Here is a 24550-nt window from a genome sequence, read left to right on the forward strand (position 1 = left end):
CCATATCCACGTTTTAGACGAAGCCTCTTACAACACCAGCCAACACGAGCCTCGCAGACACATATACCGTCATTCCCATGACGGCACGGTGCCCCCTTAAGAAACTCCCATAGACGGTGGCGCTAGATTACCCTCTAGGTGTTATAGTGAGAAACTCTATGGTTAATTTAGTGTTAACTGCAGGAGAATTGGCTTTACTATAACATCTGCTTTTCTTTTTGGCACAAAAGTTGATGCATCCAGTGATAACATTATGGTCAGCGATGCCTTCTTCATGAGTTATGTTGGAAAGTATATCAGGATTGTCAATTAAGACTGTCTAGTATATTAACAGAAGTTTCAGTGGATCTTGTTGGTTGTCTAGTGAGTTGTGTTAATGAAAAGTCAAGTGCTGAGAAAAGAGTGTGTGGCTGCATCTGTGGCCAATATGGAGAGCATCGACCAATCAATATTTGGAAAACTGAAATCTACAAATATTATAATTACCGAATTAGGAAAAAGCAAGCACACTTCACCCAGCACTTGATGATACTCATCAGAAAACATGCCAGACATGTCTGGTGGATGGTAAAAAACACCAATGACCACACCAAATGCAGCACCCTTCAAGGAAATCCAAGCAAATTCGAGTAAAGAATCGATAATGATGGATGCGACAGTGAGTTCTTTCTTTATTGCGATGAGCACTTCACCTCCTCTACGCTGTTGTCTATCACAGTGATAAAACCTGAAAATGGATGCACTCGTAAAAATGTCGTTATCGTGAATTGGGTTTTTAATTAACAAATAATTATGACTATTCTGTACCTGTGTGATGTGTATGTTTATACTTAAAGTAAATTCAAGAAAAAAAAAAAGGCCTAGGTACAAATACTGTTGTAAGAAAAAGTAACGGACCCCTGCAAGCTTGCACCGAATTGCACCATTGCACCGCCTCCTGCCTCGGCACTTTTCACATAGCGTCAAGACCCATGTAGTGTGCATGCCTATCTCATATCGCTCGCTGGCATGACCGTTGCTTTAGCCAATTGCTTTCTCAGTTCTATGCCAACTGCTGTCATCTTCCAAGTGTGGCTCAGCGAGAGTTCCGTCTGGAGGTATTGGCGCAGAAGCGGTGACGTAACACGGCCGCTAGTGTGAGGTACCACTGAGTCATACTTGTCAGCAGCGATGGCTCACATAGAAACCGCCAAATGTTAGCAGAGAGCATCAGACAGAACGAACCATCATGGTGGCATGTAATATGGGATGCACATGCAGATGATGCGAACCTCAACGCCAGGCCAGACCAGTGCTGAGGCGTTGGGTGGTGCAATGAAGCAATTTGGCACGCACTCTTTATGGTCAATTAGTTTTGCTCATAACAGTATCCAGTGTTGCTTTATTGTCACAGTGGAATTAATTCATGATAATTTCTTGCACTCACATCTCAGTTGTTGGTGAGTGTTTGGGGTAAATACGTATGATTACAAGACATGCTGCATAATTAACCACAGTATAAAATTTTCTGGTAAATACTGTGCTATTTATGTTGCTAATTATTGCTTTGAGTAGCACCTTTATGTAGTTTACTGTGATGAATTGTTTAGATGTCATATATTATGTGGAAAAAGACGTGATTGTCAAAAAAAAGAAAAAGTAAACCCGCCGTGGTTGCTCAGTGGCTATGGTGTTGGGCTGCTGAGCACGAGGTCGCGGGATTGAATCCCGGCCACGGCGGCCGCATTTCGAAGGGGGCGAAACGCGAAAACACCCATGTACTTAGATTTAGGTGCACGTTAAAGAACCCCAGGTGGTCGAAATTTCCGGAGTCCTCCACTACGCCGTGCCTCATAATCAGAAAGTGGCTTTGGCACATAAAACCCCATAATTTAATTTTTTTCAAAGAGAGTACTATTGTTGTTTTAGCCACTTGTCTCTTTTCATTGAGGCACTAACAATGGTGTCGTCAGGATGTGGCTCCTGTGGCTTGCATATATCACTTTTCAAATGTCATTGCTTAAATTTAGAAAGCTAATGTCCAACTAAGCCATAGTGCATTTGCTTACATAACTTTCTTTTTTTGTTTCATGGCAGGGTGTGTGCAGAAGGTATCTTTCGCTTTTGACTTGAACTTTTATGAACTTTTAGAAAAGTGTTAATCCTTGTATTGTTTATTTTTTTGAAGGTGACGAACAAGAAAGGGATCCATAGATCACTTATGAGCATGAAGAAGTTATTTGCTGGAAGTAAGACAAATCCTCAGGGGCCGCATGCATCGGTCAACTCCGTTGTGTAAGCCCCTTGCCTTCTCTGCCTAGGGTAGATATTTAAGCTCCCATGAATAACAAGACAGTTGACCCTGAAGGTAGCGTGCATTTATTTATATTGTGTGCATGTGAACTTGAAGCCCTACTGAAGCACAAAAGAAATTTGCATTTTGTGATTTTTTTTTTACCTTTGAGTGGAAGGTGTGAAAAAAGGGTAAGAACTAATGTCACCTCACATGAATGGTATGTGTGAGATATGGGATCCTTTGTTAGATGTATGAGTGCGGACATTTATTGCATTCTCGTGTGGCCTTACTATGCTATCTTCTCTCTGCCGAAGTCATAAAAATAAGATGCGATGTACTTTCAGAAGGCAAAGTGACCACATATGTGTAACAAAATTAAGATGTAATATACAATGAAACTTCAGTATAATGAAGATGGATATTACGAATGATTGTATATACCAAGTAAATAGAAAATTTGGTTGGTCATGCTTTATTTCAGGGGATTATTTTTCTGAAACCAAAGCTGCCGACATAGTATCCGACATAGTATCAGTTATAGCAAAACAAATTTTCGTTTATAAGTGACTAAACATGTGTATGTTGGTAACAAAACATTTTGAATATAGTTACCGCCTGGTTTTTCAGACACTTCGTTTTTTGTACCTACACGATTATTCGTACTTCCCCGCTGCACTGCCACCTACCACTAGAACCAATGTTAACGGCAACTGAAATTTTAAGACTGCAGACGTTGTGCCTCTCAATTTTTTGGATATCATCTGCATACACTATGCCACAAACGTGGTGGCTTTGAACATAGTTGCTACCATGTTGACTCCATACCAAGCGACAACTTTGCTTGCAACTTTAAATGAAGTGGTGGTATTTAGGCCTAACCACCTCCCTGTCCATCAGACAAAAATTGTTCCGTGTTCCGGCATTGTTTTTATTTCAGCTTGCACCACACTTCATGTTTAACTGTATGTTTAAAAGCAACTATTTCTTTTAAAAGAGTGGCATTAAGTGCCAAATATTCTCAGAATGCTTTTCTGCCTCCTCCTGTTATCTCCCTTTCTCCCTTTATTTTGTTTTTGAGAAACTGAGGAACACTTGTGTCTGTTTATTTCACAGCATAAGGAAGCTTTGGCTTAGTGCTTGTTTGCTGCTGGCCTTGTCTGGACTGCAGGTATGGCCAAGATGCGCCAGAATTGCAGGTGCGTCGCCTTGGGGATCTGGCTTTTCTGTTCCAGTTGTACGAGTTTGCCTACCAGGCATATCACAGTGCAAAGAGAGACTTCAGTGGGGACAGTGCCTGGCTGCATTTGGCAGGAGCACAGGTAAGATCCAACTGTAGATGCTATTACACAAAGCCGTTACAGTTGTCGCACCTTAAACTTTGGTTAGTGTTTTGTCTTGTTGATTACGTGGCCTGTTTCTTGTGTTTGGTTGTAATTTTCAGCATAGCATACTGGGCCCAGATAATGTCGCAATTCTATTCAATTCTTTTTCTTTCTTCACGTGGTTAGTGGTCCGAGTGGCGCTCTGCCTACGTTATCTTCAGGATCGGATGATCACAAGCAGTGGATAGAATTGCCACCGCTGCCAAGAAAAAAATACCATCACCCGGAAAGGAAGGGAGACATGCTTTTTGTAGGCAGTATTGTATACAAGAATACAAACAAAATGAGAACGAGATGTAGTGACAATATGCTGAGTGCAATCTTCACATGCTTGAAATATATTGAAGGCGTTAGATAAAATTTGGTATTGGTTTAAATGTTTGAGAAGAACAGTGGGTAAAGTCGTAGTTCAGGGTTGTCTGGGGAGAGGGGGTAGGCAGGAAACGAAGAATTATAAGTCTTGTGCTCATTTGGCACAAACTGGTCGTTCCAGCTGACATGGTAAGCACAAATAGGTGGTCACCGGCTGTTAAGATATAATAAAGAGAAGCATGTTCAGAAGAAAAAGAAAGGAAAGTGAAAGGATGGACCATTCAGGCTCACAACTTTGAACAGCACAACACTTTTGCTACAGTGAAAAGTTTAAGGAATTAAGAATGAATGAGTGCTTGCAATGCAGCATATAACATACTGATTTTGGGAGAACTGGAAAAACAGGCAAATGGCATGCCAGTGTGTGGATCAAACTGGTAACTGGCACTGTGAGGGGAAAATTGGCAGCACTGATGGAAAGCCGGCCAGGTGGTGACCCTGACTGTGTACAGTGTGATCCACTGTTAAAGGAACACACATGCAGTCTGTGCACACTTCGTAGATATGCTAGCTATTGATGCCAGTAGAACCAATCTCCATACACGGCACAGGGTGTAGAAAGGACCCAGCATGACATACTATTGCAAATAATTTTTTGTAAAGCTGGGCACTTCGAAACTTGCCCCAACAGGAAATTTTCCGATGTCCCATGCTCGTGCTTTCACTTCAACAGTAGACTGCTTTGTGGTTTGCTCTTAACCAATTAAGCCCCCTAAACATCTGGCCAAGATTTTTTTCATTTTAGGCACGGTGTTCTTTTTACATCAAAACAGCATTGTGTAAGTTTCACAAATTTTACTTTATCTGCTCAAACGTTCGTATGGTGCACTTTACACCATACGAACGTTTGAGCAGATAAAGTAAAGATAAAGCCTTTGTAGAAGCAAACCAGAAGCAGCTCCTTGAACGTACCTGACGTCTTGGAATTTTTTTAAACAGTGATGCTTAATGTGGAGGGTTAAATCACATTTTACCCAGGCCCACTTAGCTTATTGATGGAAAAACTTGCACATTGGTAGCAATCACTCTTTATCAGAGAGGTGTTCACCTCCAAATACGTATGATACGCCTAAGGCAGGTAACTGGGGAGGACTTTAGTGTTGCTTATAAGATGCAGGCAATGCCAATTTTTTTTATGAATGTAGGTTAAGCCTCAGTATACATGATGGATTCAAGGACTAAAACATTCAATATTCCAGTGTACATAATTAGAGACTTCTTGCATAATGTTGCTCGATTTCTCGTATTAGAATCTTGTAGCATAGTTCGCTTGGTGCAATATTTCTGTTGGCATATTCTGGCCTGCCAGGAGAGGGTGACTACTTCTAGTTTTGAATAAGGGTGTTGTTATATAGAACATTCTGTCTGGAAGTAGGGTATATTCTCAGTCCTCCCCTTTTTGCATTTTAGATTTGCTTTGTATGTAATACATGAATAAATTATCTCTACTTATAATACAAGATATTCGTGGGATATTTGTATTATTTTCATAGCATCTTGGTTTACCTGTAACATTCTTCGCTGTATCAGTGATTGTGATATGGGTATTGTGATTTGCTAGAATGTACTGTTGGGCTAGTTGGTTTCACATAGTGCTGTTTTGCAGCACAAGGGCAAAACAACAGTACAGGACAAGGCAAGACAGACCATTCTCACTAATAACCCATTCCGTTGTCTCATCTTTGTGCTGGAAAAGAGAACTAAGAGTGCCATAATTTTCGTTGTCCGCAAAAGGTAGAGCGGTACATGAACGATGACAGTGTAGATGTTATTCTCATGCTCTGTGCAATTTCTGCCTCTACCTTTGAGGTTTTTTGTAGCATGAACATTATTTTTGCTGAAGTAGAAGCGAAAACCTTTGATGTGGGCTTCTTGTAAAAGAAAACCCTCTAGCATACATCAATGCTTAGCTTACCATAAAGAGACACTAAAGGTAAATACGAAGTCGACATGGACTGTTTATATACCATTCCAGAAACCTCGCAACGCTTGTTTCGTGCCAAGAAAAGGCTTAGTTTACGAGGAAATTGCATCTGAAGGGTCCGAATGCCTGTTTGGAAATTCAAATCTCCTGCCACCGAACCGGGGGAGTGGTGACGTTGCATACACCATCGCCACCCTTTGCTGCCGTCGGCGAGTAAAACTGCACCCGACGGATGGCAGTACCGAGCAAAGACAGAGTGGCAGATTCGCCGCTGCAGCTACTCTTTGGTCAAGTGGCGTAGACCGTTCGGGCATCCAGCTTCATCACATGGAAGTTGAATTTTTCACTACTTGCAGTTCGGGCGAGTTTCGTGAGCCAGCAAAACCAGCGCACCACCACACGATAACTACTGAAACACGAAAGCGTGGGCTGCCCGGAGTCGAGCGAAAACGAAACCTTCCGATCGATTGCATCGTTTGCAGGGTTATTTCGATGAGTTCTTTTTTCTAAAAGTAACACATAACTGGACAAGTGGCATTTTATTTCGTCTTATAATACAATGCAAGGATGTTTTGTACAACGAGTGGTTAAGTACTAGTGACAAAATTTAACTGAGGAGCGCTTTCGTCATCGCGCAAGTACTTGAATGTCCCGGACCTGCCGTGGTTGCTCAGTGGCTATGGTTGTTGGGCTGCTGAGCACGAGGTCGCGGGATCGAATCCCGGCCACGGCGCCCACAATTCAATGGGGGCGAAATGCGAAAACACCCGGGGTGCTTAGATTTAGGTGCACGTTAAAGAACCCCAGGTGGTCGAAATTTCCGGAGTCCTCCACTACGGTGTGCCTCATAATCAGAAAGTGGTTTTGGCACGTAAAACCCCATAATTTAATTAATTTTAATTTTTTGAATGTCCTGGGGGAGTCTAATCATGTCCTTCATTTACCTCAAGTTCTCGATTATTAAGGCTCTGTTCGCGATAATATTGACGCCTTAGAGATTCTCAAGCACTAATCTGTCACTTTAGCTTGATTTAATATTTGCCTTTAGTGTCATTTTAAAGCAGTGAAATCCTATTTGAGTTAAAAATTAATTTGTTCAGTAATTAATGGAGTAGTATTTTGTTTCCTGAGCTATCTACAACTGAAACTTCACTCCAGCATGTGAAAAACAATACTATGGGTTTTTCATTAAGTTTTACACACTTAAATTAGTATTTTCAGGTATAAACTTGGCATATAAAAATACATTGGGCTTTGTGTAGTAGTCAGAACTGAACCAGAGCAGCAAATCCAAACTTGCACAAAATAGACTGGAGAGACAATGATCTCACATAGAAAGTGCTGATGAGACAGTGTGATGAACAGAATTTTTTCGAGAACAGTGGTGTGGATAATTTTATACTCACCTTTGTACATGCCAGTCATGAACAAGGTGCTGGTCATGTTGATTACAGTAGGTGCTACCCGATCTTCTCAAATCTTTTGGGTTGGCTCAGCTATGTTATGTTGGCCTAGCTTGTTAACGTTGCCAAAAATGGAGGTGGACAAGAACACTGCTTCAATTTATACACAACACAGGCCTTACAGCACACATATAATACACATATACGCACCAAGAATTATGCCTTAAGGGCAAGTCTTTATGGCAATAAAAAAAAAAAAAAGAAGGCACCTGTATGCAGATTACCTGACACATCACTCTTTGCTTGAGCGAAGGCTCTCTTGAGCGCACTCAGGCAGCCAACATTCGAGGCGGGTGTGCCATTTCTGCATAGGAAAAAAGATGCCAGCTCACTATTTTATTATAACGCGTACAAGTGCAGGCTCTCTGCACATCCCTCTACATAGGGGCTCCTCACATGGTTTCCAATTCACTTCATGGTGTACAGTTGAGGTACCATCTAGGGTCCAAATCGTACACCGCAAGAATCGTACGCCACAACCCAAGGCCACATTTCACATGAAGTTGTTGGTCAGCAAACTGTTGCTTGCGACTTGTTCATTATCACATACTTTTTTAAGCGTTACAGCTAAAATATGTTGCAAATACACTTTCTATATGATATACAGTTGTACTGAATGTTAGCATGGTTAACAGATATACAATGGTACTAACAAAAAATGTGTGTGTTATTGATTTATGACTCACAGAAGTTCATGCCAGTTCCAATGTAGTCGCCAGCAATCTCCTCTTTCTGCATTTCGTAAACCTGAGCTCTGGACCCCAAGAACATTAACCCAAAGTTGAAATTCACTTGAGTGTCTCGTGTGTCTTGAGGATCTATCTTGTATCTTAAGATGCAAGATACTGCTATCACAACATCACTGTGTGAAACTGTAAACGTTGGCTGAACTCCGCTTCTCAAGCTGATACTGCTGCCACTAAGCCACTTGAATAAAACTAAAGTCAGCGACATTCTTTTATCTTTCTGCCAGAGCCCTCCACCGAGAGCAGGCGATGATGTCTGCATGTCCCTATTGGTGGAGCAGAGTCACATGGTGGCACTTGCGCCATCTTGACGAAAGCGTTTGTGCGCAGCCGACCTTTTGTTTTCGTAGTCCCTCGGTTACCCACCATGGTTGCTTAGTGGCTATGGTGTTGGGCTGCTAAGCGTGACGTCGCGAGATCGCATCCTGGCCACGGTGGCCGCATTTTGATGGGGGCGAAATGCGAAAACACCCATGTACTTAAATTTTGGTCCCTGTTAAAGAACCCCAGGTGGTTCAAATTTCCGGACTCCCCCACTATGGCGTGCTTCATAATCAGATTGTGGTTTTGGCACGTAAAACCACCTTGTGCATAAGGTGGCTCTTTTGTGTGCTTTATTGTTGCTTGCAAGCACCAAAACAAATTTTTTTAATTACGTTACATGCGTAAACGGTAATATGTCTATGAACAAGGTAAAACTCCACAGCGGCATTTGCACCATCGTGCAGAGGTGCAAATACTGCTGTGGAGTTTTTTTATTGGCGTCTTTGTTGTTAGATGGCGACCCGCTAGCTGGTCGGCAAGCAGGGCAGCGACTTGGCTCCCAACAGTTACAAACATGACAACCAAGAACCGCTGACAGTACAGCGTATAAAGAGCTTTCATGTTAAGCAGCTAAAATAGCCCCAATAAATTGTTTCGGAAGAAACATATTATACTTTAAGCAAGGAAGACAAAAATTTTGAGATACTAACAGACATCATTCAAATGAAAGAAGGTTGGTCAGAGTTCAGAAATTTCCAAGCATACATTTTTGTGCATACATGTTTTCTGCTACATTATATAGATCTACAATAAGAAATTTGCAAATGTATCAAAGTATCTTACGATACAATTGGAGAGTATCATATTAGATACAATAATTACGCTATTATCTTGTATATGTATCTCAAATACTTGTTGCCAGAGTATCTTATATCATGATACAATTGCAAAGTATCTTTGCCCAGCCCTGCTCGAAATGAACCAAATTGGGACTTAAAACTTTCTCACATAGAGAACTTGCTTGGAGTTAAGGAAGATAACTTTTCAAGAGTGCTACCAAGTAGTGTGATGTCATTAAAAACAATAGCCTGAATTGTCCTCTGACAGTGATTCCAGTGGGGTAGAGGCCTCTGAACTACTTTGACCTAACCCCAATACTGTAAATGCTTGGCCATGGGCATGCTCGTTTTGTTAGAAGTATTTGTACTTTCATTGTTTAAGATGGCGTTTCGTCTCTCAGTGGTATCCATGACTTCCCATGCTTCAGAATGGCAGCCCATGTTACTAGCCACACATTTTGCATTTATTTATGTAATATGTTGTGTATTGCATCATTGGCACAACTGTGCATCACTATTGTAGCTGAAATGGAAGGTTGAGCAAGTTGAATTATCATTGTTTCGGCAGCACAAAATAACTAAGCAGCATTGGCATTTGTTTGTCTCTTCTTTCGTCTTTATTCTATGGTACTACAGGAACTGTGAAATGTTGGACAAATGCATTTATTTATTTATTTTTGCTAGTTATAGATATCACAGCAGACAGCAGCATGCTATACTGCTTCCATTCGTCAACACAATAGCCTATATTTTTTCCACTCTTTTTTTTGTGTGTATGTGCGTGCATGCATGCGTGCACTCGCATGTGCGTGTGTTGGGTGGTGGGTGGGCAATGGCATCACAGTGCCATTCATGTTTGCGTCACCGATTGACGCAGCCTTTGTATGCATATTGCACTGCTATGATAGCCAGTACAAAGTCATAGGTGGCATTCACATGTATGCACAGCAATAAACAAATATTTTTAGTGATTTGTGCTTTCATTGTGCTTTAGTGATTTGTGCTTTCTGCAAATTTTCGGTTCTGCTGGTGCAATGAACGAAATTAAAATAGTGCGAGTGCAAAAACTTTTCTTGTGGTTATAGTTGTGTATTTGTGCTGCATGTTCAGTCTTACTGCTTTAAGCCAAAAAGCACACTGACCTGCCCATTTATGATATAGGCCTTTTTGCTTATCTTTTATCGTGGTTATAGAATGTAGATTGGCAAGCAGGCCTTGCATCAATATAAAGGGTCAATTGTTTGCACACATGAAATCCTAAATGTGCGCTGCTTATATTGTTGAACTGCAGGAAATGGCTGCTCTAGCTGTGTTCATGGCTGGTGTCAGTGCTCAGAGGCCCTTCCCTGTACGTTATATGGATTCTGCTATTGACCTCTACCTCAACACCTGCAAGTGAGTTAAAAGTGGGTCTGTTTAGTTAGTGCTAAACTTGTCAGCACCCCTTTCATCAGTGGCCTTCAAGTGTGTGTACAAAGCAATATTCTTGCCTTTCATTCATATTCTGAGGCTGGATAAGAAATATCTTGTGCATTATTGTAAGACAAATTGTGTAAGACAAATTGTAAAAAAATATTTTTCAAATCTTTTTCCTGGCTGCTATATGTTTCCATTGTCATTCTGTCTTTCAAGTGCGAATTTTTTGGAGCTTCTTTATAATAAACATTTTCATAAATACCAATTTGTCAATAAAGAGTGCTTAATGACTAGGCAGGCAGGGATTAAATGTGAAACTTTTTTTTTATTAGTTCAACTGACATTCTTGTTGAATGCTCTTGGAGATGTAAAAAATGTGTGACATTTTTTTAATCAGATATTTGACAGCATTTGATAGATTAGTTCAGTCCTGTGTCAGACAAATGTTGCATAAGAAAGATGTACAAAAATTTCTGTAGCTAGTTTGGCTATTTACCAACCATATGAAGCTCAGCTGGCAAGTACAGCACTGCCACTGACTGGAAGCAGCCTCTGCACACCCATGAATGCCAGCATCCTCTAAAGGTAGCTTTACTGTCTTGAATCATAGCGGAGTGGAACAGCACCCTACCTTGGACACACAAGGCAGTGGCTGAAGTCCACAGATTGGTTTGTTAATTTTGCTAAGTTGCAACATTATCTTCAGCCTTTTGGTTTTGTCATCGAAATGTTTTTCATTAAACTATAAAATTCTGAGCAAGCCCTTCGACCCATGCAAGAGCTGCATTCTCACTGTACTGAAATTTAAAGCTACAGCCTATTACCAACACGGCGGCCGCATTTCGATGGGGGCGAAATGCGAAAACACCCGTGTACTTAAATTTAGGCGCACGTTAAAGAACCCCAGGTGGTCGAAGTTTCCAGAGTCCTCCACTACGGCGTGCCCCATAATTTAATTTGTAAGCCTATTACCAAATGAGTGCTCTCTTCTATACCAATTTTAGAAGGCCATGGTAGATCATTCATTCATTCATTCATTCATTCATTCATTCATTCATTCATTCATTCATTCATTCATTTGAAAGGAGGATTGTATACCAAAAGGCGGTCTGTAATGTGGCCATAGTAGCATGTCCTGTACTTCATTAGCAAGACCACATGGGCTGCTATTCTTGAATAAACTGAACATGCTCTTATAGGATGCTGCATTTCCAGCCAGCATGTCAAAGCGAAAGTGAATTGCATACTGAAAAAGAAAGCCCCACTATTTTTGTGAAAACGTTTTACTAGCATGAATTTGAGCATGACATGAAGATAAGACAATGACATCACAAACACAAGACAACTGATGTTTAGGCTACATTTACGGTCTCGGAGCAGGCAGAAGCGGCAAGAAATTGACAAAATTCGCCCACCTAGGTGGTGAAACAGGCAAAAAACCAGGTGGCAAACTCAATTGGTCTCGGACCGATTTTTTCACCACAGCGAAGCGGAGAGTCGTTCTGCTTCAGCGGAAGCTGCACTAGCATGTAAACATCTGGCCTTAAAATTTCAAATCTGTTGTTAATTGTCCATTTTTAGGAGAAACAGCTAGCTAAAAGTATCAAAACTATGTCTTATTCCTCTTTCATGATAGACGAACGTTAAAGACGACACTTGCAGTTGCACAATATGATAGCTTGTAATAACTGATGGGTCAATGAATGAACATACCGCATGAAATGGTGTAATGAACAGCTCCACCATGCCGACAAACGTACGCAGACTAGATGGATGTGGGTGAAAGCGGTAGTGGTTTTCACTGCAGTGGCGAAACATATGCGAACATGTTGGACATGCACGGAAAATATTTTTCGCCCACTTTGGCCTTTCCGCCCGCTTGCCGCTTCCCACTTCCCAAATGTGGACGTAGCCTTACTTTACACTGGGCTACGTTGTACAGAAACTGTATCAAACAGACCTTTCATATTGCATGCATGACAACTCACGTTCTTATTAATATAGTACTTCATTTCTTTCTTTGTGACACAAATAGAAGTGGTGCTAACACCCTTATTTCCTTATTTGAAACACACTGGTTCGAAGACGAGTCATTTCTCTTCTGACTAAAATTACACAGTACACATATTATGGAAAAGTTGGCTACACTGATATCTTTGACAGCAATCAAGTAGGTGCCCTAGTCCTGCTGTTGCTTCTGTGCACATGTGCAGTTTTTTCAGCCTAGCAGTTTAAATCGTGCTGCATTTTTCCTTTCCACTTTCTTTTTGTTCAGTTTTATTAAATTTTAGTTTAGACTAAAGGAAAGGCCAAGCTTGGGAGGTGCATTTGCTTCAATATTTTGTACCTATTTACATGACTGTCTGAGAACTTGTTGCTTTTTAAGTCATGCCTTGGGGGGTTTGTGTATTTATGGTATGCATAAATTGCAAGTGCTTGGTGTCTTATTTGATGTGTCTGAGATGTTTGTTAATCATGGGTCTCTCTCCTCCCAGAGTGCCGCAGCTTGCGACGCGAGCAGCACTACTGAGTGCTGAGTGCCTATGGCAGGTGGGCCAGGCATCAGTGGCAGCTGGACAACTGATCCGGCTTACTAGTGAGGGATCAGACCTGCGCAGTGCCCTGCTACTGGAGCAGGCAGCTCTGTGCTTCCTGCGTGCAACACCCACCTGCCCACGCAAATTTGCCTTCCACCTGGTGCTAGCTGGGCACCGCTTTGCAAAGGCAGCCCATCGACGCCATGCACTGCATGCCTATTCTCAGGCTCTGCAGGTTAGGGCTGGCCACTTATGTCATTTCCACGCAGGATCCTTTGTCTGGAAATCCTAGTTCAGCTCCTCAGTTGAGCAAATTCTCCCTACTTCACCCATACAAAGATTTTGCTTTGTGTGATGTCATTTGCAGGTGGTTTGTGTATAGAACTGACTGCATTGATAATGAGATGTCACTAGTGGGTAATACATGGCTATGAACGTTATCCTGTATAACAAGTGTCCGATTCAGCACACATAACACATTCGTCATATTTCTTTGATTGTGTGTTTTTATTTGCAATTTTATATGTTGTGTATTTTTGTGTAAGGACCACACTTTTTTCATAAATTTAGGCCAGATTTTCTTTGCAGCCTATAGGAAATAAGTAAATGAAGCAAATAAATTTGTATTTGCTTTGAAACACTGGCGTGTTTGCCATCATGTGCGACATCCTTAAGACGCTTTTATTTTACGTTTGCTACCCCATTCATCGTTGCTGGCATGTAACCGCAGAGCTGGGGCAGCTGGAATGGGGTTCACTACAATTGCGCATTATAGGATGAAGTCATCCTCGGACACAGGTTCAGATGTTGCGTCACACTTAAGTTGCACGATTGAAAAGATATGCGGATCCCATGCACTGTGGGAATCGATGTAAGCAAAGCTTTCTACGCTGTTTGCTTTGATAACGATAATTAGCGGTGATGTTGATGGTGAATGTGTAATTTCTTCGGTGTTTAGTCCAATGTGAGAGTGATGAGTTCATGTTAAACATTACCTTGCGTGTACCACGGCTATTTGTCTGCGTAATACACAGAACACACAGGGAGATGTGTTTGCTTTGCTTGAGGTGTTGTTTTGTGCCATTGTTCATAATCTCTGGGAGGGTTGAGCGTTATTATTGCCTCACATGGCACATCGTATCGTGGCAGAAGTCTTAAACTTTAATTGAATTATGGGGCTGTACATGCCAAAACCATGATCAGATTATCGGGGCCGCCATAGTGGTGGACTCCGGATTAATTTTGACATCCTGGTGTTCTTTAATGTGTGCCTAAATCTCAATGCACTACCATTTTTGTATTTCACTCCTGTTTAAATGCGGCTGCCTTGGTTCGGATTGAACCTGTGACCTCGAACAATGCCATAGTCGTCAAGCTACCACAGCAGGCACACAAGTATTGATTTGACGTGCTACCACTTCCGTAGTGTTGCATAGACCCTACGACGTTTTAATGCGACTTTGCGTCTGCACGCCCTGTGGCAGTTGTCCACTTGACATATTTTCACGGTGTTTATTTTTCAGAAATAGCAGAACTGTACCATACTATACCTACCGTTTACCCACAACCACTGTTCCTTGCCTTCTCTTGTCATCTGTTCCCTCTCCTCCTGTATGGTAACTGGGAAAGTGGCAAGGCTGTTATTCACTCGTTTCGCGACTGCGTCGGTTCTACCCATTCTCTGCCTCCTCTTCCCCCACCTCTCTACAGTTCTTCTATCCACATCCCATCTGGACTTGCATGTTAATAGAAAAGTAAGTGCTGCAGCATCTGCAATGCTGTTGAGGGGGGTCACGGATAATTACAGCTGTCAAGAGGCTAATGTGGCGATACCCAGGAAGCTCTAGAGGGCATTATACACATATGAAGTGATGGAAAGGTCCAAACGAGTTTCTCCTGTCGACTTCATTCTCTGCCACGCTCATTCCATGTATATACATGCTCTCAAGCAACCCTTGACGTGGTGTGCAAGGAAACAGCAGCAGCAGCAGTGCAAAAGTCGAAGGAAGAGGCAAAGAAAGCTTCGTTTTAAAACTGCGGGAGTTTTCACTTGAAACTATAGTGCCCACATACATTTTAGGTGCTGCAGGAGCAACGAAAGCTTTCTGAAAAAACATGTACAATATGCATGAAATATGGAACCTGGGTGCAATGTGGCTTGCATACGTTGCCACAGATGCATATGTACATCTCTACAGGACAAACCATGAGGTGCCTGGATAGGAATTTCATCGGTGCTTAATCGACTACTGTGTAGACAACCGAAGAGGAGGCTGATACACCTCTGTGCTGTGCTGATACCACACTGTTCAAAGGTGAAGCCATCCTCGAATGTAGGCTCGAACGTTGCACTGCATGTAAGGTTACGCAATAAAAAAGTCGTGAGGTTTTCACACTAAACGTGAATACAATGTTGCATTTCAACACTCGCATATTTTTTTGGCAGTGCAGGAGGGACGACATACATACGAAGCTTGAAAAGCCTCATGTATGGGGTGCACACATCGCAGCATGCAACTGTCTACGAAAGATGACATGGCTGGAAACGGTAATGGGACAAACCACGAAGAGCCAAAAATCAAATTTTGTGAGAACGTCAATGACTACATTTAAAACCGAAAAGGAGACCCATGTGCATCTGTGTACATGCGGGAATTGCGCTGCGCCTGTCGAAGTGTGTGTGTGCTGAATAATGGGTTCGGCCCATACATGAAATATTTTTTTTCTGAGCTATTTAGGATAAATGTAGGGGTGCAGTCCTTACACAAGAAAATGCAATCAACCACTGATTTTTCGGACATTCCCGATAATTCAGACCCCTTTGCAGCACTGCCACGTACCTTATAGAGCCGATGTATAAAGACGTCTGAAATTTAGGACACTGAAACCCTTTGCCCTCTACTGGGCTATTTGTTATGACCACAGGTCTGGAATGGCAACAATCAAAGCTGCCGCCGCCGCCATTTTGATTATCCTGCAGCATCGAACCAGCACTTTCACATGCTGATCTGCTAGCAGCTGTAGCCACCGCAGCAACGTTAGGCCTAGCTGCTTTAATGTTTGCTACCAAGCTTCCTGCAGATTGGTGCCATGTTCTTTGTTGAAAGAATTCGATGCTGTCATCAATGGCACTGACTTTGCATTTGTCATCCTTGCTGATGGCTTCGAAGCACGGAAAGTACCGGCATTGCATAATGCCGGTTCTTCAAAGTCAGCTTCGCCGCAATACAGCGTTGTCATGCAGTCAAGCATATGCAGGGTATTTATATTATCATCAGCCTATTTTATGTCCACTGCAGTACGAAGGCCTCTCCCTGTGATCTTCAATTACCCTTGTTCTGCGCCAACCGATTCCAACTAGTGCACATGAATTTCCTAATTTCATCGCCCCACCTAGTCTTCTGCCGTCCTTGACTGCGCGTTCCTTCTTTTCGCACCCATTCTCTAACCCTAATGGTCCACCAGTTATCTAACCTGCGCATTACATGACCTGCCAAGCTCCATTTTTTCCTCTTAATGTCAATTAGAATATCGGCTATAGCCGTTTGCTCTCTGATTTAAACCACTCTCTTTCTGTCTCTTAAGGTTATGTCTAGCAACATTCGTTCCATCGCTCTTTGCGCGGTCCTTAACTTGTTCTCAAGCTTCTTTGTAAGTGTCCAAGTCTCTGCCCCATATGTCAGCACTGGTAAAATGCATTGATTGTACATCTACCTTTTCAATGATTATGGTAAGCTTCCAGTCAGGAGCTGACAATGTCTGCCGTATGCGATCCAACCTATTTTTATTCTTCTATGAATTTCCTTCTCATGATCACAGTTCCCTGTGATTAATTGACCTAGGTAAACGTACTCCTTCGCAGACTCTAGAGGCTGACTGGCGATCCTGAACTCTTGTTCCTTTGCCCGGTTATTCGTCATTATCTTTGTCTTTTGCGTATTAATCTTCAACCCTACTCTTACACTCTCTCTGTTAAGGTCCTCAATAATTTGTTGTAACTCGTATGCAGTGTTGCTGAATAGAACAATGTCATTGGCAAACCGAAGGTTGCTGAGGTATTTGCTGTCGATCCTTACTCCTAAGCCTTCCCAGTTTAATAGCTTGAATATTTCTTCCAAGCACGCAGTGAATAGCATTGGAGAGATTGTGTCTCCCTGTCTGACCCCTTTCTCTATAGGTATCTTCCTACTTGTGTAGAATTAAGGTAGCTGTGGAATCTCTGTAGATATTTTCCAAAATATTTACATAAGCGGCCTGTACTCCTTGACTACGTAATGCCTCTATGACTGCTGGTATCGCTACTGAATCAAATGCCTTTTTGTAATCTATGAAAGCCATATAGAGAGGCTGATTGTACTCTGTGGATTTCTTGATTGTGTGATTAATGACATGGATGTTATCCATTGTAGAGTATCCCTTCCTGAAGCCAGCCTGTGTCCTTGCTTGACTAAAGTCGACTGTTGCCCTTATTCTCTTGCAAATTATCTTGGTGAATATTTTATATAAGACTGCGAGTAATTAAATTAAATTATGGGGTTTTACATGCCAAAACCACTTTCTGATTATGAGGCATGCCGTAGTGGAGGACTCCAGAAATTTCGACCACCTGGGGTTCTTTAACGTGCACATAAATCTAACTACACAGGTGTTTTTGCATTTCACCCCTATCGAAATGTGGCCGCCGTGGCCGGGATTTGATCCCGCGACCTCGTGCTCAGCAGCCCAACACCATAGCCACTGAGCAACCACGGCGGGTAAGACAGCGAGTAAGCTAATGGGCCTATAATTTTTCAACTCTTTAACGTCTCCCTTTTAGTAGATTAGTATAATGTTTTCATTCTTCCAGTTTTCTGGGACCCTTGAAGTCGATAGACAAATTGTATATTGAGCCGCCAGTTTTTCAAGCATTGTCTTCTCAATGTTTGATTAAATCGACTGTTATTCCATCTTCTCCTGCCACGTTTCCCCATTTCATGTCTTGCAAGGCCCTTCTGACCTCAGCGCTAGTTATAGGAGTCTCTGCAACCTGCTCATTACTGCTTCGAATGGAGGTATCGCGGCTACTCTGGGTACCGTACAGGTCAGTATAGGATTGTTCCGCTGGCTTCGAGATTGCTGATTATATTACCCTGCTTATCTTTCAGTGCATACATCTTGGTTTGTCCTATGCCAAGTTTCCTTCTCACTGATTTCATGCTAGTCCATTTCTTACGGCTTTCTCAATCTTTCTCATGTTATAATTTTGAATATGCCTTATTTTCGCCTTGGTGATCAGTTCTATCATGGTGATCTATCATGGTGATCAGTTCTATGGTGATCAGTTCTTGCTGATCAGTGGCGAATTCTATCTTATCGCTTGAGTTGGACGCTTTCATTCTTTATTTATTTATTAGGTCCTTTGTTACTCAGGATAGCTTGCCTACTGGTAGCCTGGGTGCCTTGCCTCCCATTTCAGAGTCTGCCTCTGAAGCCAGCCTAGTTAGGGTTTCATTCATTACCTCTATGTCATCTTCATCTCTCTGTTGTAAGGCTGCATATTTGTTTGCAAGTACCAGCCTAAATTTGTCTGCTTTACCCTTACTGCCTCTAAGTTGACCTGTTCTTGACCAATTTTACTCTTTCTCTCTTCAAATTGAGGTGAATCCTAGCCCTCACTAACCTGTGATCATTGCACTTTACCCTACTTAAAGGGAAGCTGAAACACTTTTCGAAAAAAAATGGGTTCTCTGCAGCATTCTACAGTTTTGAGTCCTCTGAACACGAATATCTGGTTCAAAAAGGGCGGAAACAAACGCAAGCGGCTGTTTTTCCAAGAAAATGCGCACCAGCGCCTCAGGGCATCGCGCGAACGCCGCTGTTGCCCATGAATTGTCGGGGCCGCTGTGACGTCTTTCGCGGCAGTCTCCGGTCGGCGCCGCCGTTTCAGAGCGTAGCACGCTGTTCTGTTCTGGCTTCATAGCTGAGTTGTAAGCATTATGGAGCGTTCTTGCTGTCTCGGACAGCTTGTATTTTCACCGTACATATTCGAACCGACAGCCGATACGGAAAACGATGGCGGCAACGGCGGCAACGACGATGTTGAGTGTGTCAACAGCGAGAGCGATGTGTGCACCTTCTCGCGCGTTGGAAATCTTAGCTGGTACGTATGTATTTTTTTTTTTTTATGTAGCTGCAGGTTCCAATGCCGGGAGAAAAAATGCGCTAAAGTGTCACGGGGAACTTGCTGCAGGAAGAATGCCGAAGCACTAACTTCTCATTAGATTGTAAACACGGGTGCAATTCCGCGATGTCAAGCACCTTGCCGCTGCTTGTCTAAAGTAGTCCCGTGGTTTTTTGAGTGTTGATACACAATCACGAACATAAGTGCCGCGTTTCAAAGCGCGCACATGCAGTGCTGCGGGGTACAGTCATGGAAGTTGCTTATCATACAAATCCAGAAATGGCCAGAGGTATTATATGTGCAATATTCATACTATGGTTCGACGACTTTGCGATTGTGGCTCGATCAAGAATCGGTATGCGTGCTCCATGCTAGTGTTGACATAAAGATATTAGGCAGTTTTAGCACCGCCGTGTGGTAAACACGATAACTGCAACCGTACGTCGAATGTCACTAGTCAAGCCTATACTCCATTTCATACCTCAGGTGCAACGCTGTGGAAGCTACGCACGAAGTCCGGTCACCAAAATTGATTACTGCGCGCGTTTCCGTCTATGCTTCGCAGCGTGCCAGCGGCGTTTGCCCGCGCTAGCATGCACGTGAAGCTGCCGCGACGGGCTGCAATTAAAAAATACCGAAAAGAAAATTGATTTAAAAGAACGTGTTAGCAGCTGTATAAGTACACGGATTGTTTCTATGGGTAACTTCTTTTTTCATTCAGAACTGAGCTTATATATGGAAAATTTTCTCAAAAATCGGGTCAAGAAACACCGAACTTTTTCTAAGTGCGAACGCAGCCACTGCCAGAAGTATCTCAAGCCTCCACAGCGTTGCACCTGATGTATGAAACGGAGTATAGCAACGCTAGCAACGACGCGTTTCCGCATTTGTCGTAAGGCTATCCGGCTACGCTAAAACTGTGTTACCAGACGTTAATGGCTGCGAATGTTCGCATTTCTCGAGTGCATCAATGTGGGCCTAATCAGGCTTTCATTAAACTAGGTGCACCTGCATGTGCTGCGTATTGATGGAAGATGGAGAGCACAACACAGTTGATTTCATCGGCACGAACTTATCTCTCCTCACCGCACGGACCCACTGCGCTGCAAGCTTCTTGTCCTTCGGGAACCTGTGAAACACCACATCGTCTCGCCTGCCTGTGTTCGCGCAGCCGAATGCTGCACAGAATGAGGGCATGTTGGGCGCCCTTGGCTGTAGGCACTCACGCAGCACAGAAGGAAAGAACAGTTTACGAAAATTGCAAAAGAAAACAAACGTGAGCGGCGGCGGCGGCAGATCTCTCATAGCGTCGTTCAGTAAAGCGCAGGACGGAAAGAGACATGCCAGCACGCCGGTCCGGCAGCTCGGTCCCCGCCAGTGACGTCACTGTCGCCGGTTCTCTCCTCTGGCAACCACCTCACCCGGCGCTCCGGGAAGCGATGGGGGCGTGTCCGCGGGGGTGATTTAGAAAGCGATTTCCGCCCCTTATATTAATAAAACGAAGAAAAAAAATTACGGAACCGTAAATTATTAGGTCTGTTCTTCCCAATCCCAGCAATTCATGGAAATTGAAAACCGTTTCAGCTTCCCTTTAACACTTCTATATACATCCTGCACTATGCTGGGATCGGCAAAATGTATGAAATCAATTTCATTTCTTGTTTCACCATTAGGGCTTTTCCAGGTCCACTATCTGTTGCTACGTTTCTTGAAAAAGGTGTTCATTATTCGAAGCTTATTCCTTTCTGCGAATTCTACCAGCGTCTCTCCTCTAGCGTTACTAAAGTTGACGCTGTAGTTGCCAATCGCCTGTTCACCCGCCTGATTTTTTCCCACTTTTGCATTGAAGTCACCCATTACTACTGTACAGCGAGTTTTCACTTTTCTCATCGCTAATTCAACATTTTCATAAAACTGATCTATTTCTTCATCGTTGTGACTGGATGTTGGAGCGTAGGCTTGTACTACCTTTAATCTATACCTCTTAAGTTTGGTTACGACTACTGCTACCCTCTCGTTAATGCTGTAGAATTCCTCAATGTTGCCTGCCATGTCCTTATGGATTAGGAATCCTACCCCGTATTGCTTCTTATCCGGGAGACCTCTATAGCAGAGGACATGGCCGTTATTTCCATGGCGTGTGGAAGCAATTGATGACCCTGTTTCTGCCGCACTTGCAAATATTGCGTTGTAACATATCAAGAGAAGGGGCCACTGTCACAGGACACCATATCTATTCTTTAATTATACAAGTATGCACCCGCTATCTCCTGTCACAGCATGAGCACCAATATGTCTTACAAATGTACTGGCAGGCCTTAGAGCTACTTTGGACTTTCCTGTGGCGATTTCAGCCCTTGGGGGCAGTTAGAGGCGTGCATTCATTTTTTCGGATGTTTTCGGGACCACTAGGTAAACCGAAAAACTGTGACGTTGGCTGTAATTAAGTTTTTAAAAGTGTAGGTTGCTGAAAAAAAAAGTCAGAATTTTTTTTCATGACATGTGCATTATTGTTACACAGTGCTCCAATTGCAGGACTATGTAAACTGCAAGTCATTTTCAAGTTTCTTTTTTAAACTTGACTATGGCTGATTCTGTACTGACGGAACAGTAAATGACCGTGTGTGTTGAGTAATTAATATGCGTAATTACTTTTGACATGGTATGACGTTTGATCTCTGAGCACTGCCCAAACAGTCAAGAGCATTGAGTGATTTTCTTTGGCTGCAGGTTTATCAAGGCCGTGGCTGGAGCCTCGCTGAGGGTCACATGCAATTCACTATTGGACGGCAGTCTGCACAGTTGAAGCAGTTGGTTCGTGCCAGGGACGCGTTTCACCGCCTGCTGGCACAGCGAAGTGCACAAAGCCCTTCCCAGCAGCTGCTTTTTCTGCGGGAGTTCCTTCTTGTGCTTAGGGTAAGCAAACTGTTTCGTTTTCACATCCTCACTGTCCCTCATGCAACTAACTGATTCAAGTACATTGAAAAAAATGTAAATGGAAGTGAAAAACTGTGGTTTCCTTGTTAGGGCCACAAGAAGAAATCTCGATGTAAAATCTCATGCTAGCATGAAAAGTCGTTTAATAAAGCCGTTATAGTGTAAATTTTCAAAATTGATGTTATTGTCTGAAGTTGTCATTAGAGTGCATAGTGCTATTACAGTGCAAAGTTGCAGGAGGGCTGGGCAAAGATACTTTCAAATTGTATCATGGCACAGAACAAGATATGGAAACACTATTAGCCAAACAATTCTATCCGATACTATATGCCTTGAAAAAGACAAGTCCACTTGTCGAAGCGTTGGTTCCCACTTTTACTTTATTTTCGTTTTGCTCATATACTCTCCATTGATATAATAAATACTTTCATGCATTTGTGCAGTCTTTATAGCTCCAAAAATAGGGGCCGTTGCAAGTTTACAAAAGTGCTGGATTTCCAGTTTTCAAACTCCTGCCAAGAAACCTCGTTTCTTTTGAATTTTCTTACCACACAATTTTTTTTTTATGTCATAGTATTAGTAGCCATTTCATAACAGGCTGACAGTATTTACGTCGGATCAATGCAGGAACACTGCACAATCATAGATTTTTCAATGCCGCCTTGACAGTCGCTGACTGATAATTTGACACTGATAATTTGGAGATGCTCGTTAATTTGGACTGCTTTGCGGCATCGAAACTGGCCCCACAGGCTTAAGGTAAAAGGATGACTGAAATTTCAGACACCTTAAGGCACATCCTTCAATAAATCGGACTTTGCTTGCACAAGTCAAGCTGAAGTAGCAATATTTTGGCTTTGCCGGTCACATATGTTTGTCGGCCAGGTTATTGGCGCCTCCTTGAACAGCAGCCCAAACAGCAGGACAAGCCAAGCCCGGCAACCATTTTTCAATGACCTTCTGTATTGTAGCATAATAGAAAGCGTACCATTTGAAGTGTCTAAATGTGCAGTGGTTTCTCTGGAAATAGAGTAGAAATTTTTAAAACATAAATTTTCTACCTGCGTAGTCTCTTCTTAAAACTATGTGTGGACATGACAACACTGGACCTCTTCGATTATCAGTCCCTGACAGTCCCATACTGCTTGGGACTACTGTGCCGCATTTGATTTTGCTCGGACAGCTCTGGGTAGCCCCACCCACTACTCCTAGAGGTGTCAGAAGCGCGTTCGGTTTCTTGACAAACAGAAAGTTCGGGATTGCCCGTGGACTGTCAGACCGATCAGCAGATTTTTGCTTGGACAAGCTCGAGCAGCTAGCAGATGACGACTGTCAGAAAAAGATTTGTATGGCATTTGCTGCCATATTATGAAAGATGCTATGTTCCCTCTGCATACTTTGCGCATTCCAGACGGCAAATATCTTACATCCAGCTGCTATTACGTCTCTTAAATTGGTGCTTTTTGCGTCATCATGTGAGGTTTTCATAGGCTGTGTAATTCTGCAGCTTTAGTCTTCATGTTTTTTTTTAAGAGACAAACACAGCAATCAGGTGCACATGCTTGCTTTTCTTGATGCGTTTCACAAAATCTGTCCTGCTCATTACTACATGTGTAGTGAACAGGATGAATTTCACCTTTCAGGTAAGTGAAACTGGTGTGCAAGGAAGCATATCCTATTGCATATGTTGCTGTTTCTCGCTGGGAGCTGGATTGGTATACAATTGGAGCTTCACCGATTGCTGTTCTCATATGTTGATCCCTTGTGTTGCCAAGTTCGAGCGCTTGCTTTTTGACATGCATGATTAGTAGACGCTGTACATGCTCCAACCCGCCGTGGTTGCTCAGTGGCTATGGTATTGGGCTGCTGAGCACGAGGTCGCGGGATCGAATCCCGGCCACGGCGGCCACCTTTCGATGGGGGTGAAATGCGAAAACACCTGTGTACTTAGATTTAGGTGCACGTTAAAGAACCCCAGGTGGTCGAAATTTCCGGAGTCGTCCACTACGGCGTGCCTCATAATCGGAAAGTGGTTTTGGCACGTAAAACCACATAATTAAAAAAACAATTAATTGTACATGCTCCCTGTCTGAGAACCGCATCGGGCATTTTGTAGATGGTCTCACGTGCTTTGAGGGTATCAGTGTGTGCTTTCTACGTGAACAGTGACATGATATGATTGCGATTTTGCTTACATTTGTGTGGGAATTCTGCTTAAATTTTGCAGGCGATGAG

General features: G+C 42.7%; 1 protein-coding gene across 1 annotated transcript in view; it reads left to right on the top strand.

Annotated features, from left to right (window-relative positions):
* l(3)76BDm (trafficking protein particle complex subunit 8 homolog l(3)76BDm) overlaps nucleotides 1-24550 on the top strand; it is a 161949-nt gene that overhangs the window by 44679 nt on the left and 92720 nt on the right. Inside the window, exons 9-13 of the mRNA XM_050191010.3 lie at nucleotides 2168-2274; nucleotides 3444-3594; nucleotides 10557-10660; nucleotides 13177-13453; nucleotides 22109-22294. Of these exons, the coding sequence (XP_050046967.1) occupies nucleotides 2168-2274; nucleotides 3444-3594; nucleotides 10557-10660; nucleotides 13177-13453; nucleotides 22109-22294 (825 nt within the window). The remainder of the gene's footprint in view (nucleotides 1-2167; nucleotides 2275-3443; nucleotides 3595-10556; nucleotides 10661-13176; nucleotides 13454-22108; nucleotides 22295-24550) is intronic.

The sequence above is a fragment of the Dermacentor andersoni genome, chromosome 1, assembly GCF_023375885.2.
Source record: "Dermacentor andersoni chromosome 1, qqDerAnde1_hic_scaffold, whole genome shotgun sequence".
In the NCBI taxonomy this organism is placed as follows: domain Eukaryota; kingdom Metazoa; phylum Arthropoda; class Arachnida; order Ixodida; family Ixodidae; genus Dermacentor; species Dermacentor andersoni.